The sequence below is a fragment of the Numenius arquata genome, chromosome 25 (genome assembly GCF_964106895.1).
Source record: "Numenius arquata chromosome 25, bNumArq3.hap1.1, whole genome shotgun sequence".
NCBI lineage: Eukaryota > Metazoa > Chordata > Aves > Charadriiformes > Scolopacidae > Numenius > Numenius arquata.
Genome location: NC_133600.1, coordinates 6,435,500 through 6,454,034, shown reverse-complemented (window position 1 = coordinate 6,454,034; position 18,535 = coordinate 6,435,500). Strand labels below are relative to the sequence as shown.

At 40.3% G+C, this 18,535-nt stretch overlaps 1 protein-coding gene across 5 annotated transcripts; it reads right to left on the bottom strand.

Moving 5' to 3' along the window:
- Positions 1-839: 839 nt before the first annotated feature.
- LOC141475363 (scaffold attachment factor B1-like) lies at positions 840-18,405 on the bottom strand. 5 transcript variants are annotated; one of them, XM_074163710.1, is made up of 21 exons: positions 18,056-18,405; positions 17,072-17,159; positions 15,977-16,041; positions 15,612-15,890; positions 14,355-14,417; positions 13,521-13,548; positions 12,030-12,528; positions 11,555-11,604; positions 10,695-10,795; positions 8,634-8,783; positions 8,436-8,536; positions 7,455-7,600; positions 6,605-6,693; positions 5,920-6,056; positions 4,978-5,271; positions 4,325-4,462; positions 3,541-3,580; positions 2,631-2,743; positions 1,741-1,853; positions 1,458-1,524; positions 840-1,237 (listed from the first exon to the last, which is right to left on the bottom strand). In XM_074163710.1, exons 1-21 carry the CDS (start codon positions 18,245-18,247, stop codon positions 1,111-1,113), a joined length of 2,880 nt encoding a protein of 959 aa, XP_074019811.1. In that variant the 5' UTR covers positions 18,248-18,405; the 3' UTR covers positions 840-1,110. The 5 variants fall into 5 exon arrangements, with proteins under 5 accessions (XP_074019811.1, XP_074019813.1, XP_074019814.1 ...); XM_074163712.1 differs by having other exon boundaries at positions 10,695-10,785; positions 11,551-11,604; positions 14,355-14,413; positions 15,680-15,890; positions 18,056-18,353; XM_074163713.1 differs by having other exon boundaries at positions 4,978-5,265; positions 10,695-10,785; positions 11,551-11,604; ... (1 more) ...; positions 15,680-15,890; positions 18,056-18,353.
- Between the last annotated feature and the right edge of the window lie 130 nt (positions 18,406-18,535).

The window sequence follows — 18,535 nt, the reverse complement described above, 5'->3', positions numbered from 1 at the left end:
CAGAATGAGCTCCCTGTGCTGGGGCCATGGAATTCAGCATAGCGCAGATGTCCTCAGGGAAACGGGGACTGACTTCATCCTCAAAACCAACTTTTTTTCACTAGACCTGCATAACCCCAAGGTTTGTGGGGCGATGCAAGCGGTTCCCAGGGAGAGCGAGAACAAGCAAGAAGTTTTTCTGCTGGCACTTTGGGTGTGGGAGCAACTTGGTTTTGAGCCTAGCCCTAGGGAAAGTGCAAAAAGGTGGTTTTGACGATGAAGTCGCCAGTAAAGCGCAGAGCCCATTTGCTGAGCGATGCAAGCGGTTCCCAGAAAGAGAAGCAGCAAGTTTCACTTGCTGGTGCCTTCTGGGTGGGAGCAATCTCGGGACATTTGCTATTTTTGAGCCCCACGCCAGGGAAACTTAAAAGATGTGGTTTTGAGGAGGATGCCACATAAGCCACTCACCTGCCCCACCGCTGCATCACCATTCCCCTGGTGACTTTGCAGCGCCCCAAATGACATCAAAAATGACGTTTTTATTCACCCCCCAAAAAAGGAACAAAACGGCCAGACCAAGACTGGTCCCTTCCCCTCAGGGGGCTCCCAGGCTTTGCAGGGCCATGGGGGGCACCTGCTGCCCACCCTTCTCAGCCCTGCAGGGGAAATAGGGACAGCCTGAAGACCTTGGGGGGAGGTCAGTGGGAGAGAAAGAACGATCAAGCAGAAGTCAGAAAGTATCCTTATGGTGATAAGGAGTAGGACAGAAAGAATCTCAGTGTTGGAAGTGGATTGTCTCTTTACTGCCTTTTAAGTCCCTCGTGGGAGGCGTGTTGCCAAAGACTCTACAAACAAGAAATTAGTAGCCATAAACTGATTTTATTATTTTTGAAAAATGGAATGTTTCACTAACAGAAACTTTAAGTGATGTTTGACCAAGAACACGTTTATTACAAAAAAAAAAAAAAAAAAAGAACCAAACTGATAAGTTGACATAATACTTGGCTACAAAGCGGCAGCGGTCTTGCTTTTTGCAATCACAAATTCAAGGTGATCCTGGTTAATAAAATTACCACCATTGTCATCTGGCAATAAAAAAAAATAATATATATATGTATATATATAGTGCTTTCAGTAGCGGCGGGTAAAACGGGGTTCAGTCGGTCTGTTTGTCCGCTCTTGGCCCACAAACACTCCTTGTATTCCACTACTCTGCATCATCTGGCTCTGGTTTCCAACTTGCATAAAGCCTCCACGCCTGAAAACAAGACAAGACAAATTAAAAATTGCCCAGAAAAGTTAATACTACCGTGATTCTTAGAAAAGATGTTTGCTTAGGTTTTTTTTCTACATGCCAACCCATAGTTAAGTAGAAGATGAAAGTATTATTTTTCACAATTGACACAGGAATTTCTTTGTTTATACAGATCAGTCAACTATTATAAAAACATTATGAGCACTCTGACAAAGCTGCTTACCCTGACATCCCTCCTCGATTCATCACATGGCCTGGTCCTGACTGACCAGGCATGCTTCTATCACCACCTAATTTTAAAAAAAGAAAAAAAAAGAAAAAAAAAAAAAAAGAAAAAAGACAGACTTTTGTGTTTTCCCGATAAAAAAGACACCTCGTTCCCAGAATTTTATTTGTTTTCTTGGTAATGCTGTTAAAGCTCCATAGGAATTTTTACTACCGCTAGAAGTTCAGCAGCAGTCATTCATAGAAAAAACCACGATCACACTGGTAAGCAGCAAGTGTACCTTGCCATCTCTCATGATCCCGTCCCATCATTCCTCCATCCACATTTCCCTGCCATGAACGATCTTGATGCCCCTCTAACTTTCGACCATGATCTCCCCAGTCACGTCCATCTCTTAAAAAAATAAAAGAACATCTTCCAGGTGTGTCCCTTATCCATTGAGCAGCATAGGGTAAAGTCAAACACCATACCCCATATAAAAATGTATTAAATAATTGTTAATGAAGCTGTACCCATAGCCACTCAATCGTTGCAATAAAAACTGGTGAAAGAAAAACGACTAGAAACTTGCTAAACAGCGTCCTTTGCACAACAAAGCTCATCTTTTTCTGATCTACAGAAACATAATTAGTGTTGCAATGTACTAAAATACTTAAACATGGAACAATTAATTGACCACCATTCCTCTGCCTGGTATATTTATGTAGAACAGAACATCATGCATCTGGAATATGCCTAGCTTGACTAGCTGGTTTAAAGAGAAAACATCATGATTCCAGATGAGTCTCTGTTCCCCACCCCTACTGCTTCAAAGATTCTGACTCTATTTCCTTAAAACCTCATCGCTAGCCACAAATGAGACTTTTGGCATTACCGGAGTATTCGGTGCAGGACTGAATCTCATCTGTAGAAAAGAAAGTTATTTACAAGAGAATCGTCTACAAGCTGAGCTAACTGAGCAGCACTTCTTTACTCGCTACAATGCTCCATTCTCTTGATACATGGGGGAGCTACATGTGTGAATTCCTTGTTCCACCAGATGCTCCAAGAAACTATCTGGAGAGAGGATTCACACTGTCAAACTGCTTCCGCTGTCACCCTTTGAAGGTTCACAGAGCGTTAAAATTTTAAGAACCAACAAATCGCTTCCCTTATTTCATATGCACTAACCGGGTTTGCGGAGGTATCCCTCTCCCTTCACTCATTCTTCTGTCAGACCCATAGCCACTCCAACTATCGCGCGAGTGACGATCGGGCCCTCCATGGCGTTCATCTGAGTAATGCTGGAAGGCAAACGGTACAGAGTCATACTAAGAATCACTACAGAATTTTCTCTTCACATTGGAAAAATTCAGCTCCTCAGAGGTTGTCTTTCTGTAAGCTGCCAAATAAAACAAAACAGAAAATAAAGCAGTAGCTGTCTCAGTTTTTATTGGTTCCATTGTTGCTACTGTGCATGTTCACTCTAGGCATTTATTTTGTTTCACAGCACAGGCTTCGCTCTGCTCATTGGTGAAGAAGGCTTTTGTTTGGTATGGTGTTTTTAAGGCTTACATTCTGGCTCCAGATTTTTTAATTTTTACAGAGAGTATCTGCCTACTTCCTACCTCTCTTCAGAAACGAAAGGTTTTATATACCATTGCGGTACTGGTTTTCCCACCTGTCGTTTTATAGTCATCTGCCTTATTCCATTACCACACCAGTTATTTTCTGCAAACCATTTACATAAACATCAGAGAAGGATAAGACACTACAGTAACCACCTCTTAACGTGCTACAGACACCTAAGATGGTTAACCAGAAAATTTTTATTGCCACATACCAGCCTGAAAAGATGCCACACCTTAGCTCCCATGGCTTGGAGTTTCCCCTCACCCCGATCTGTGGCTACCGCCCTAGTGAGCAGTAACTTACATTTGGCACATTAGTGTGCAAAATCAGTTGCTGCTTGAACATCTGCTCAGTTTAAACACAGTGGTTGTTGCATTTAAGAACCAGGCAGCACACACACTTGTTTCTTTCCGCTTTGGGGTCAGTTTGTTTGGCTTTTTAACTAAAGCAGTATTTGGGTATAACCCACCTGCCCATCTCGATCTGGTATTCCTCTTGAACCGTCTCTTCTGGAACAAAACAGACAAATTTCAGTTGAATTGACACAGCGATCATAATTCTGATGTCTGTATGAAATAGTGCATGAAAAATGATCTTCATTAGGCTGTAAATCTGGGAATGCCAATGTTTGTTTAGTGGTAAGATATTCAAATGAATTCCTGTTTCGTAGCATAGGAAGAGATCAAAGTAACAGCTATTACTGTACCGTGGATAAGTGAGGCATCACTGAGGCACAGTCAGGTACTCGATGGAATCAAGGGAGAATACCGAGTGAAGCTACCAGTATCAGAAATGAGTTACAAGCAAAAGCAAAGTGGTATCATTTTTGCCAAAGATCCTTTGAGAGCAAAACAGAAGTCTCAACAGCGCTAGGCAGAAAGTACTTTTGCATTCTGTGGAACTAAAAAAATCTGCATTAGCTAGTCTGCAGGAAATGGCTAAATCTTACGATAATGAACAGGGATTCATAAACTAGATTTCCATGCATCTTGAGAGAAGCTATAGGATCTCCCTCGGCATCACAGCAGACTACATTAGAACTTGGCTTATAAATCGTTACGCAGCCTCTTTCCGATATGTCCGTAAATGATGGAAACACAGGATTCCAAGTACATATAAAACGAGACATGAGAAATGCACAAGGGTCGTTTGTTTAGCTCTTCTCTTTTGACACCCTTCAAGCCATTAGCAAGCCACAAAAAGACACCTAATTTTCATAAAAGTATAGGAAGAAAAGATACCGCCTTGCCAACCTGTCCAAACAATGATCTTGGTATCGGCCACGATCCCTGTGGTCAAAGTCGTGGAAGCGGTCTTGACGACTAAATTCAGAATGATACCTATCATCCATCGCCATTCGCTTTGCCTCTGGCCAGTACGGGTCATCTCGCCTGCAAGAAAGGTCACGATTAGTCGTAATCTCAAAATCTTCCTTTCCTGCTCTCTTAATATCAAATCTCATTCAATCCAGTTATCCAAAAAGTTATTTTTGATTTGCAATTAAAAACCCTTGTGTGAGAAGTGGGCATCGCATTTCAGTTTCAGAGAAAGCTAGGCATCTCAACACTATACAAAAAGCTTAATCTCACCATGTGCTTATGTGAGAGGATGAGTACCTGCTCCTTCTAGCAATCCTGCTTTAGAGTCTATACGCAGTTTCTATTCTTGGTCACTTCTCTTTGGGAAATAAGAATTTTATACCCGCCCTAATAAAATTGTGTTCACAGGTATACGAGGAGTATGCCCTCTCTCAAGATCAGTATTAAAGTGTTAAAAGCAACATTTCAGTTGTGAACTCCCATGACTGCTTTAGCAAGAGTAGTCATAATTTACATAGGCTTTAGAATGCTCTGTCTGTAACTGGATGTGGCCAAAGAATTTGGAATCCTATCACAGTTATTGTTACCTGCCATCAGGATCATAAGGCCTTCTCATGGCAGATCGCCGTTCCTGTTCATAGCGTAACTGTTCCTGCTGACGCCGCAGCTCCTCCCTCTCCCGCTGGATGCGTTCCTGTTCTCGTCGCCTTTCCTGCTCAATGTGCATTCTTTCTCTCTCCAACCTCTCCCTCTCCAAACGCTCTCTGTCAAGGCGCTGCCTTTGAAATTCAAGTCGTTCTCGCTCTCTCTGGAGCCTCTGTCTTTCATCTCGCTCATGAATAGCTTGAAGCCGTTGTTCTCGTTCTCGCCTCTCTCTCTCTCTAATTGAAAAAGAGGTATTTGGGTTTTAATTGAGAATCTTAAGTCTAAGCTTTGCTGCTTCTTTGCTTTGGGTTGCACTTCTTGTTTGTGTCCCCCCCCCCTTTTTTTTTTTTAATTTAGTTTCTATGTTCTTCCCACTGCCTGCTTAAATTTGAATGACCTCTTCTCAACTACATTGCAGCTTAGTTTTAAAAAAAGAAGAAAAAAGGTCCATACGGATGAAAGAAGCAAGGGTAAGCATTCTGCATAACTAACACAGTATCTACACTAAGTCAGCTCTGGAAAAGCTTTCATAGAGCAGAGCATGTCCAAAGACAGAAGTCTGACAAACAAAGTATTTACAAACTTCCAGGGAAGAAAATAAAGTATGGAAATACAAATCTGTTTGAGTGGAATGCGAGACCTGAAAGCACCTACAGAAGTTATTCAACAAGAGTCTCCCGAAAAGCACAGGCTTAGAGAAGATCGATTTCTGTAGTAATAACCTTTATGATTCAACATTATGTCTGTTCTACCAAAAGACTAGTATCAAATCGATCTGAGATGTTGGAAGGCCAGCTTGACGCTACTTTGCAGCCTGTTCAAAGCACATAAGGGAAATAAAAACAAATGCATTCAAAGCATAGAGCAAAAGTGGAAAAACTCACCGGCGTCTTTCAGTTTCCCTGATTTCTCGTTCCCTCTGTCTCTGACGTTCACGTTCTCGCTGTTCTTTGATTTTATCAAACGATAAAATATCTTGCTTCTCTTTGCTCTCAGATTTGCGGTCCTGGCTTTTTGTACTCTGAGTTAAATCAAAACAACACATTAGCTGAATACAGTACATTTTTAGCTAAAATTCCTAGGCAAAATGCCTACCTTATGCCAACCTGAACAATACAGACTATCGTACCTTCCCAGAGGTAAATAATGTTGGAATTTCATAGAAAAGTAGGTCAGGGAAAAGTAACCTGAATACATCTAGAACTTCTAAAGAGTTTAAATATATATAAACACCAGAGGCACATGATCTGACTTGCACCGGTGGCAAACCATACACCACTTTAAAAGGCACCGGTTACCATACTCCATGCTCAGGGAAACACAACATCTTAACACCATTTTCATATTGCAAATCTACTTCTTCAACTAGGACAGCAGCAAAAAAACTATAAAGAAGGTGAAGCATAAGCATTTACCTTTGCAGCATCATTAATACCCTAATGCTTTCTAAAAAGCAATAAAAGGACGACTGTTCCAAATACGCCAGAAAAAACATCCCTTCAACTATATGCATATAAAGGTATTTGACACCTATTTTTACAAAAAGGCTTCCCTGAAAATTGTACTTACCCTCTCTTTTGATGTAGAAGTTTTCACACTAATAACTGGTTCTCCTTTAGATTTATCCATTACCACTGTCCTTTCAGTTCCTCGACTCACTAGAAAACAAAACACATCTGAGAATAAATAATACACAAGACATTAAAAAATTCAAAACCGTCGAGATACCAAGCAGTAAAAAGTTATTTCATTGAAGTTTTAAAATCACTTAGCAAAAGAGTACATTTATGATTTAAATAGCTTACCAAGATTTGGCCAAATTGGGGATGGGGACAGCAAAGGTATCACAAAATTACAGCAGTGTTTTCCGGCAGGGATGATACTTTTAAAAAAAGCAATTTCATTCTCAGCTGCAAAATATACCCCTTTGCCACAGTTCAAAAAAAAAACACAACACAAAACAACCACCCCCAAAAAAATGCACACAGAACCGCACACTGTGTCAAGTCTAAACCCAGTGACAGTTCCATAAAATTTAGAGTTTGCTATTTTTAGTATTTAAACCCCAGTAATTATGAAAACTTTGTTGCTAAGTTACTGGTGTTCTAAGTCAGAAAAAAAGTTTTTAAGGTATTTTCTGGTGTTGTTTATTGTTCACCAGTGTTACTAAGTACGCTTCGTGGTCTTTTTACTGAATTATGAATCACGTCTAATAAGAACACTGAGGTTTGCAGAAGCTGAAGTCTTCTAATCAGTCACAACTCTGAATGTTTATGCTTGCTCTTCCATTTCCTAAATTCACATTTTTTTGGATGCAAAGTGCTTTGTTGCAGTTGCTCATATTCTGTGTTCAATTGTTTAAAATTTATTTTTTAAAACAAGTATCCTTCAAAACATTTCTGAAAGCAGCTAGAATTACCTGATTTGCTTGCCCTAGATCTATCAGAGGATCCGGCCTTTTGCTCATCTTTCTCTTTTCCTTCTTTTTCGTCTTTTCCATCTTTTTCTGATTTCTTAGCATCATCTTTTTTATCTGTCTTCTCCTCCTTCTTAGTACCAACAGACCTACAGGTAAACTTTGCTTTAATAGAGAACCTAACAAAAAGTGCAGTAACCACTCTAATCAAGCCAACCATGTCAAAACCCCACAAAACTCAACACAAAAATGGTCCCAAAAATACTCTCAAAAAACTCACTCCCAACACCTTCCATGCTGCTCTGCTGAAGCCAATACATATTTGTACTCACGATTAAGAGTAGCGACCAATACTAAGCTAAAGCTGCCCAAAAGTGAGAAACAACAGATAATCCTTCTAAATATTTGGAAACTCTGGCTGCTAGAAGTCTTCTGTTCTGCCTATAAGTAAAGTTCATGCTTAGCAAAGGGAGAAAAGGGCCCACCAAGGTATAGGTCAAGCTCCACCAGAAGAGCTTTTGTAAACAAATACCTTAAACACCTAATGCAAGCGGGTCAGCCTGCCAAAGCATCTACTTTGCCAAATCTTAAAATTTTATGAGAAAACAAAAATTAGTAAAGCGAATTAGTAAAATTAGCCAAGTTAGTTAAAAGACCAGACCAAGCCAAAGTCAGATCAGAGGATAAACAGTTTTGATAAAAATAATGGTTTATCTAGAAATTAACTGATTGGGTATCTCCTGATACAACTGACAAGTTTCGATACTAAAATCTGGAGAGCTCCATATTTCTGAACAGAGGGTCAACTGAGATGCACTCACTGCTGTAGAACACCAATTTCAATTTTTCATTAATTATTCCTATTTCAGATGCAGTATGAAGCAGCAAACTGACATTTATTACAGTCACAGTTCACTGTGGACACATGGCTGCATTTCAACTGAGAGGCCTTTAAACACCAAAAAATACCCAAAACTGCTTTACTTCTCAGATTTGGACTCTGCAGAATGATGCTTGTCTTTTTCCTTCCTCGTTTCACCTTCTTTTTTGTCTGACGGCTTTTTCCCAGCTGGTTCATTTTTTGCCTAGGATTTATCCAGAAATATTTTTATAATAAGAGGCAGACATTAAACTTGCACACTTTTATTTTCATTACGCTGTCATGGAATAGCTACCACTTACCTTTTCCACAGAAATCATCTTTCCATGCAGCTCTGTTCTGTGGAGATGATTAATGCACTTAGTGGCTTCTTCAGATGTTGACATCGTAACAAAGCCGTAACAGCGAGCACCAGGACTGCGAGCATTTGTCACTACTTTTGCACCGACCACCTTTGGGAAAAAAATTGTTCTGTGTTTGCAGATCTGTTACCAAATAACTTCAAACTTAACACCATTTGAGCAGCTCTATCTACCAGTACTGTACAGTGTAACACCTATCCACTTTTAACAGGGAGGAAAAATACTCGGCACACAACATTCCATCAGCATTCTCTGAAGACAACGCTTCTAAGCTTGTTTGACAAGCTGCAAAGAAATACGACATAAACAGTGTTTACACCCATGTCAAGAGCAACACAAACACATCTGAAAAGGTTCAAATTTAAAATTATTCCACATACATTCTGAAAAAAAAATATAAAACAAACATGGAATTCTATGAAACAGATAAATCTGATTGTGGAACAGACTGTAGATACAACTCTGCTGAGAGACCGCCATAATAACCAGCTCAGAAAATTCATCTTCAAGTGGCTGAGCAGGTCAATAACTTAAGGAAGTGTCCCGGTTTGAAGTAAAACCGAACCAATTTTCTGTTCTGTAACTTTACATGCTAGCTAGGCCTCCTCTAACTCTCTGAAATTAACGGCATATTGTGGAGAAAACTGCTCATTCCCAGAATGGTAAGACCAATGTTTGTGCTACATGCCAAGGAATGGTATGCAGAGAGGCCCTTGCTTATACTTATTGCTATAACAACCAAGGTCAGCCAATTTTGTTATTTGCCCCCTTAGAGGGTCGGAAACGGAAAAAACGTAGAGGGGTCACATCGGTGGGGAGGAGTGGACAGGACAGGTGACCCAAACCTGACCAAGTGGGGTATTCCATCCCATCTGCCCCATGCTCAGTATAAAAGCTGAGGGATCAAAGGGTCAGCCCCCTTCCTGCGATGGCCGACGTCCAGAGAGGACTCTGTCTGTTCATCTGCCTTTGATCCCGATCCGTGTGTTCCTGACTCCAGAGCTGGGATCCAGTTCCCATCCGTCACTGAGTTCAGTCTGGGACTTGCCCAGTGCCTGCCGGTGACATGACTGTCATCCTGGGAGCTTGATACGGTTTTGTACATATTGTATCTATTTCATTATTTTTTTCTTTTTTTTTTTTTTTTTTAATATTAATTCTTCATTAAAGTAGTTTAGTTCATTCTAAACTTCTGAATCTCCTTATCTCTTTCTCCTCCTCTCTCCTCTTTTTTTTTTTTGGGGGGGGGGGGGGGGGGGGGGAGGGAGGGGAAGGGCCATCTGTCAGTCTGGTTTTGGTAAATTTGGACAAAACCACGACAGGAAGACATATGTATGCAGGGGAGCGTGGGGTGTAATAATAAAAAAAAAAAAAAAAATATCAAACCAACCAACCAAAAAACCCCACCCAAACCTATCACCACTTTGTCTTTTCTTACAGGACCCCTCTGCTAGTTTCTATCCACAGATGAATCTCCGACAGCGCAGAGAAACATGCTTAGTGACACAAACATTTAATATTACTTTCAGAAATAAACTAGGAGGGAGATGGTCGTGGAAAGAGTTCCCTTCCATAACTTATGCTCTTATATCCTAGTTGGCACTGAAGAACAAATGGAAGCCCACGCTCCAAGACTAGATTTCTCAAACAAATACCCATTTAAAAACAGTAGTGGAACCGTTTATAACAGCATTAACTATCGCTGGACACCCCAGAGGTGTAATTAGACTACAGCGCACTAGATGATGACCCACTAGTCTCTTCTGTTGAGAACTGCCTCATTTTTACAGACGTGCACACAGACTCTCCGAGACCTGGATTTCTACCCTGCCCCCGTTTCTGGCAACCTTCTTTATGAAGTATGCTACTGTCAGCTATAGAGTTTCAAAAGAACACAAGTGCTTAGTCTACCTTGTTGCTCATTAGGAAAAATAAGAGCTAACTTCAAGGTCATTCTTTTAAATTGATGAAATAGTTTGTTAATTTACATATCCACATTACCTTTCCATATTTGCTGAAAAGATTCTTCAAGTCTGTAGCTCTAGTAGAGGATGAAAGTCCACTAACCCACAAATTTCTGCCAGAACCACTACTTGCACGGCCTAAGGTACAAAAAACCCAAACATAAAAGACCATGTAGCACAAGAATGCAACAGTGAAAAAGTAATTGCCCTACAAGCCCCACTTTATTTTTTCCTTCATAGACCTTGTCTAATGCAATTTTACTTCCACCTCTTCCAAACAATCTGAAAATCAGACACGTTGCAGTCTGCAAAAATGAACTTCTGAACTCCACACTTGATGTGCATTTGAATAATCCTAATGAGTTTTAATCTACATATTGTCTTCCTACACTTCAATCACTTTTATGAGAATTACAAAGCATTAAATGTCAATTCACAAGAGACTTTTTTTTTTAATACTGTTGGCTAATAAGGTTACAGAAGTTACATAAACTGAAATTTACAATTTATACTTTGAATGTCTATGTTACAATGACATTAATGGTTCATGGAATTAACAGTCCTCACCAAAATTGCCACAGAGTATAAACCTATATATTTAGGCATCTGTTGAGACTTTTGGACAAATCTTGGTCTTGCCGATACCTATCGCCATTCATGAAGCTAGTGGGACTCCACTATATATACCCCAGTGAAGACATACGCATGCTTAGGGAATTAAGACGACACAAAAAATAAGCAATGCAAGAAACGCAAGTCAAAAAGTGAGTAGAACTATTACTCCATTCGCTCCTTTGAATGTTTACTTACGACAATTAACTCACAAGTAATGGTTAGATTTGATCCCGTTACATTTTTTTTCCATGTTATTTGAACATTTTTATTAAAAACACATACCTTTCTCATCTTTCGAGATTATCTTTGTATCTCTGTCCTCCTCAACAGGGCTAAAGACAAAACATCATGTTATTCAACCGATCATATACAAAAAGGACATTAATTCTAGATTGTCCACTAAAAATGGATACCTACCAGTATATTAATTCTGAAATAAACGCTAACTTTGCAAATTTATAGAAGAGTGACAGGAAATATGGGATTTGTATCCTTAAACAGACAATTCTGTTTTGCAGATGACAAATAAAAGCAATTTACTAAACAACCTTTGAAGGTTGAGGAAGGAAAAAAATCAAACCCTCTGTGTTTAAAAAAAAAATTAATATCTGCACATGGAGAAATAAAACAGATTCTTTAGGAATAGGCTACAATTTCATCAGTCTCGGTGGCCAATTGAAGGAAACAGCTTACTCGCATCACTTAACGACCAATGAAAAAAAGATAGCATCTGGTCTATAACGGAGAAAAAACAAACCTCTTTTTCTGATCACCGCCCTCACTGGTTGAGGACTCTTTAGTGGCAGGGGATTCCTCAGAATTAGCTTTGTCTTCTGTTTTCTTGGCATCTTCTTTGCTATCTTTGCCTTCGGGACCTGCGCCTTTTTCCGCTGTTTCCCCACTAGAGGCTTCCAGGCCTTGGGAGCGTTTGCTACTCTGATCGCTTAGGGTCTCTACTACTAAAGATTCAGAGTCCGGTTTCTCTTCCTCTATTGTCTGTTCCCTTGTCTCCCCTTTTGCTACAACTAAACGCTTTGCTTCCTTCCTTGCCATAGAATTTGCCGATTTGCTGTCCAAATCTAAAGCATCTTCCTCCAACTGAGCAGCAGCAAGAGTGTCCTCTTCCTCTGCTAGCCTCTTGCCTGGCACCACGTTACTTGCTTCCTGTGCATGTGGCTGCTCCGCTTCGCAAGTTTCTTCGTTAAGTGGCTCAGATTTACAAGTTTCCCCCAAAATGTCGAGTATTTTCTCATTTTCTACGGATTTAACAGGAATAGAATGGCACAAGATTTAATCACCAGGGAAATACAGCAATCACAAATGTGGAACTGGCATGGCTGCCACACTAACACCAAGAGAACTTCTAAGCTACACAGAGATTGGAAAACCCTAGTGTACACAGTGTTAAAAGCACTCCACTAACCGCTGTCTGACAAGCTACCAAATCAGCCCTAAAATGTTAACAGGGAAGAAAAATGACCCCACAGATTTAACAAAAACCTTCTGGCTGATCCTTGATATTCTTCATGAAATCATTCAGCTCTGTTTCTTCTCTAGTTAGCTTCCAGAGTCCGAGATGCTTAACTGAACGTATCAAGGTACTGAGAGTTCAATTTCCAAATTTCTGTGCAATTCTTTTAGCAGACAGTCCAACATGAGAACTGGGCATCTTCTGATGGTGCATGAGTGTGCTTGCAGTCCAGAAAGTGAATAGGATCTGTAGAAAATTCCTGTGATGACAGTGTATTCCTTCTTCTGAAGTCCAGTCACTCTTTCGTTTCTGTTCTGTACCAAAGTTTTGTATTACCTGAATTTTAACTCATAGAACTACAGCACAGTGTGATATCACAAGATCTGTTTTCAGAACCTTTACATCTTTAAGGATCATTCCTTATCTTCACTGTAGGTAACAGTTCTATGGAACCACTTCATCACATTAAATACATGTTTTCAAAAAGCGGTTATTCACAGATCTGGTGATATGACTAGGTTTCCAATCTCTATGACCCTGCATAACCTGAATTGTCCACCATAACGTACACTACAGTAATGCATTTAAAAAAAAAACCAAAACAAAAAAACCACACCAAAAGAAATAAAACAGGGACACAAAAAGAATTAAATGAAGAACAAAACTGTTTTCAATGCCCAGGATTATTTTTTTTTTAATTAAAAAAAAAAAAAAATCCACAATCCAAAAACAAATCACGAAAAACCCCAACAAAACCACAAAAACAAAAACCAGTACCTGGCTCCAAAGGTAACTCTTCAAGTTCCTGCAGTGAAAAAGTTACAAGAATGACAAAACATCACTATTTTGTAAGAAGTCAAGACATTATTCTGAATGACACTTCTCACATACCCCACACCCCCCAAAATAGGAGATAATTTAGGGAATTACTATAATTAAGCCTATTTCAGTTTTGAAAACATCAAATTTTAAAAAAATTTTTCACAAGAAGGTTTGCCATTACTTTTTAACACCTTAAAGTTCTACAAAATGTGTAAAATTTCAATATTTCACAGATACCTGTTGAACACACAGTACATATCTGCATGGATAAATAATTCAACAAACGTAAGCAGCATAAAGCAAAGCTTATCTTGGTGTTACCCTTCTCTAAAGTCTATTTTATGAAGTCTGCTTTCTGAAAACAGGATTGAAATAAACACCAGCTTCACCTGGACCTACAAGTGTCCTTAACCTACCATGCGCGATCTGGGAAGTATTTCAGGAAAAGACCAGTTTCAGCTTTGTTGTCAACATGGGATACATACCTTTAATGGAAGTTAAATATAACTGAGTTGGTTTATACAACAGATAAAAAGGATCCAATCTACCACTCAAACTCACAAACGCAATATGACATATACATCATATATACATGACCTGACAGATAGATATAGAGAGATATATACCTCTTTGCACATACGATTAAATTAGAAAGGCATTAGATCCTATCCTTCATACAGTAAGAATGCACGCACTGTGTACTACCTGTACATATACTGTTTCAGCATACAGTTGATATGGCATATATTATGCCTTTTTGTTTGTAAAGAAAAATTGGTTACCATTTACCTTTATTATGGTTAAATCAGATGAAGAGGCACCTAAACTGTTTCCAACATCTTCAACCTCTACCTTTAAAAAGTAAACAAAGATATGTTGTTATTTATAAAAGAATGGTATTGTGAATGAAACCTGAATGAGAAATCGAAGATTTTATTTTCGCTGACAACTGATATTAAGCAAATATATCTAGCATTCAAAACAACCAATAAGGGTAAAAACTGACCAGTGACCCTCACACCTCTTCGCAGTCCCCACTTACTGAGTAAACTTTCTCACTACCTCTCAACCATGTTGGTCAGCTCAAAAAACAACCTTTAAGGACGGGGATTCCAACAGCAAACTTTATCTTTCTCTCTTATTTACAGCAACAACATAGAGCCAAAACTCTATGGGACTCGATAATTATCTTCTTTATTGATAAAAGACAGCTGCAGGAGCTGACCTGGGCTCCGGTAGTTTAGTCACTGAAAAAAAAAAAAAAAAAAAAACCAAAAAAAAACCACACAAAACAACCTACTTTCTGGGTATTTCTATTTCACTTGTGTGGGGCTGGGACATGCTTGGGAATAGGGGCTTTAGCTTACTTCTGCAACTCTCAGATTTGGGCAGAGAACCACCTAACTTCAGAATCTTGTAGTCCAGACTGGTGACACAATGTGCACACACAACAAAGAGCTCTCCTTCCCTATAGATGGGGCAGAAATAGCTTTCTTCAAATGCTTTGTTGTACAATTCAGGAGATAAGCGCTTGACTTTGGGGAAAAAAATTATCTTCTAGCCCAGATGGACAATGCCATACAAGCAGTGCAACAGCTAGACAAACACAGAAAGCCAACATAAAAATACTTTCAACACCTGAGTAACTGCGAGACCCTATCTTAACAGAAAAATAATCTAGAATATAGTTCCCAGAATGTTGCTGTTCAGCTGAAGGGAAGTAAATAAGGCTACAGCATTTGTATACCTCACATATGCTCCTAAATAAAAGAAAAACACGAAAATAGGAATGAAAACATAAGGTGAAGCAGAGTTCAAAGCATGATTAAAACGAACGCTTTCTGGATTACTATTATATGTGTACAAGCAACATCTAAGCATTTTAAAATCAATAACGCTATTTCCACAAATATGTAAAGGAAGAAAAACAATAACCATGACAACTGGTAGAGCCCCAAATTGTTTCAAATACTCTTTAGCTAATGTTTTGCTATTTAAAAAAAATAAAAATAAAAATGTCTTGCCACACACATAAGAGATGCATACCATCGCTAGTGGTATTTCTCTTGATTCTTCTTTAATTTCTGAGAATTGTGGGGATGCCTCCAAGTTACCCATAGCATATTCTGTAGGCTGATCTGGAAGTTCTTTCACTTCTGCATCAGCATTTTCTTTACTATCAGACAGTGAGTCAAGAATATTATCAGCACTGTAATCCTCTCCGCAATCTACCGCATTGCCATTATCTATTTCAGCTTCATCTAACACACTAATATCCATCATGTCAATATCCTGCAAGTTATCCAAACTTGCTTCAATATCCTCCTGTAAAAAGAAAAAAAGTATATATAATAGTCATTGTAACTTGAAAGCAATGCTATCATTACTTTGCTTCAAACAGTCTCACATACCTGTCCATCTCCCGAATCCTCTTCCAGGCCATTATCTTCTACTCCCTCTTCATCTGGTCTACGTCCTAACAACATTATGATCATTAGAACGAAAAGAAGTTAACAAGATGTATCCTTCAAGTTTTATTTTTTCATCAGAGTTGGTATTCCATTCAGTTTAGTTTTCTGCTATTTCCTTATTTTCCACAACTGAGTGTCTATATACCATCCCAGTTCAGTAACTGACAAACATGCAACAGTCCAAGGTCTATCACGAGTTCAAGAAACACCACTGTGTACTCCCCAGAACATCTGGCTCAGCTGAGATCGCAGCAATTTATTACCTCAACCCTTCATTTCTTTACAGACATTTACTAGAAGAGAAAAAGAAAAAAAGCAACCAAAGGAAAAACCCAACATAAAACAATGAAAAAAAACCACCCTATGGGTAAGCATCACTGCAGTGCTCTGCTCACCAGCTGGATACATAATATCGGAACTGACATTACTGAAGACCGTATGCTAGTTTCAGCATCAAACAGTAACTCTTCAAACTTAGAGCTAAGTAGGTGCTTCATCTTTTATGAATGTTATTTTCCTCAAAAACTACAAGCACGTTACAATAAAAAAAAAGAAAGGGATTTTAGAGCTCAGAGGAACATCTCACCTATTTCCATTCCAACACTAAAAGTGCTATAACTTAGATTAGGCATTCTTCTGAGACTTGAATATGAACGCGATTACCAAAGATATCTCCGCTTTTACCCATAGTTGTGACGTTTGTTCTGTTTCCACTTAAGATTTCACATTTAAGTTTGCAAGCAAATGTAACATCACTCCAAATCGGATGTAACAACAAAAATCTGAGTCAGTCAAATTAGTTGGCAAAACATTTTAACTTCATCTCAAAAATTTACATTTTTGTGCAAGTCAAAATTATTAATTGAATCTAGGACTGCAAAACATTCAGCAACAGTGCCAAAATGAAACCAAGCACTTTTCCAAAAGGAAAAACAAGACTTCAGGAAAAAGATGAGCAAGGTTCCATTTCATGAGGTAAAGTTGCTAGAAAACCCAAGGGGGGTGGGGTGGAGATCCTCTCTAACTGCCCTGTACCTTTGCTGCTTCTTTTGGGAGTTTTCTTCATGATATTTTCTGAAACTACTGGAATTTCATCGGGATTCCCCCCTTCCTCCTCAATAGCCTGTTAAGAAGAAAAGATAAAGATAAATATATCAAGACAGACATAACAATTTCATTTGTGCATTTCTGTTGAACTTAAAGAGCTAGACATCAGAGGCAGAAAAATACCAAAACAAGAATCTAGTGCTTTTAATTAGACAGTAGCAACTTGGGTACGCAAACTGAAGACCACCAGATCAAAGCAACAAGCACACAGGAAACAGTACCATGTTGGTGTAAAGTTTCTGGAAAGCAGTCAGCAGCATAACGTATAGACAAAAAGTCAATCCTACAGAGTTTGCAACAGTGCACAGATACCCAGAGTGTTGCAACAGGGTAAGAACCTCGGCTCTAGGAGACAGCAGGCACCAGTTCAACGAAAACGGTCTGCGTGCTACTAACATACCAAACATTCTGATGAGGATACCGAGTACAGGCTAACAGCTTCTAGCCAACAAAAAAATCATTAAGCAGCAAAAAGCCTAGTAGACAATGTATGGATCTGTAAATTCAGCAGCTCAATGCATGGTGGGGAAAGCCCAGTGATGTGTGAAGCTAGAAACCCTTGGACCGAGTGCCACGGCAGACACTGTGTAGGTCTCGAAATCGGAGACGGGCTCGCTGCGGAGACGGAAGCGCCAGACTCGCTCGCACGCACCCAGCACCGCCACCATACGAGACTGGCGGTTTCAGGACCGAGCCTGGGAAGGCCAAGTACGGGGCCACGCTCGCCACGCACGGAACGCTAGAATTGAGCCTGGCGGGCCCCACAGAACCACCCCCAGCGCGCAGCGCACGCCCCCTGCTCCCCACAGCCCCATTCCCTGCGCTCCACAGCCGTTTGGCGCCATTTTCCTCAGCAGCGCCTGGCGGGCTGTGCCTCCCCCTCGGGCAGCCCCGGCGCGTCTCCCGGCTCACCTTCCTGAGTCGCTCCATAAGAACGCTCTTGTTTCCACTGCTGTCCAAATTGCGGCGCTTGAGTTCAGCCCGCAAGTCTATGACGCGCAGTTCGCTGAGCCGCCGCCGGCTTTCAGACTCAGAACTGGAGACTCCAGACCCACCCAGGGACGCAGATTCTCCCAGCCCAGCCGCTGACTGACTCTCCGCCATGGGGCCGTTGTTTCGACTCGCACGCACGGAGCAAGGCTGGTTAAAAACAACGGCGAAAAGCCACAGTTGCAGCACAAAATGGTGGCAAAAACGAGAGGCGCTGAAGAGAAAGGGGGAGGGAAGGAAAAGAACCGCACCCCGCACGCGCGCTGACCAGAAGGCCCGGAGGATTTGGGCGCATGCGCATAGAGGGACGTCCCCGCTCTGTAGAGGCCTGGTGCGGATGCGCATGCGCACTAGTTCCTTTGACTGCCTACCCGCAGGAGTGCGCAACCGCAGTCTGTTTCG

Bases quoted from the DNA above. Each gene is read 5' to 3' on its own strand.
- LOC141475363 (XM_074163710.1), bottom strand. From the start codon at position 18,247: ATGGCGGAGAGTCAGTCAGCGGCTGGGCTGGGAGAATCTGCGTCCCTG. The intron at 8,784-10,694 runs GTAATGTGGATA...TTTTTCCCAAAG, and splicing joins TTTTCAGCAAATATGGAAAG to GTGGTCGGTGCAAAAGTAGT. The intron at 1,525-1,740 runs GTACACTTGCTG...TTTTAAAATTAG, and splicing joins GGATCATGAGAGATGGCAAG to GTGGTGATAGAAGCATGCCT.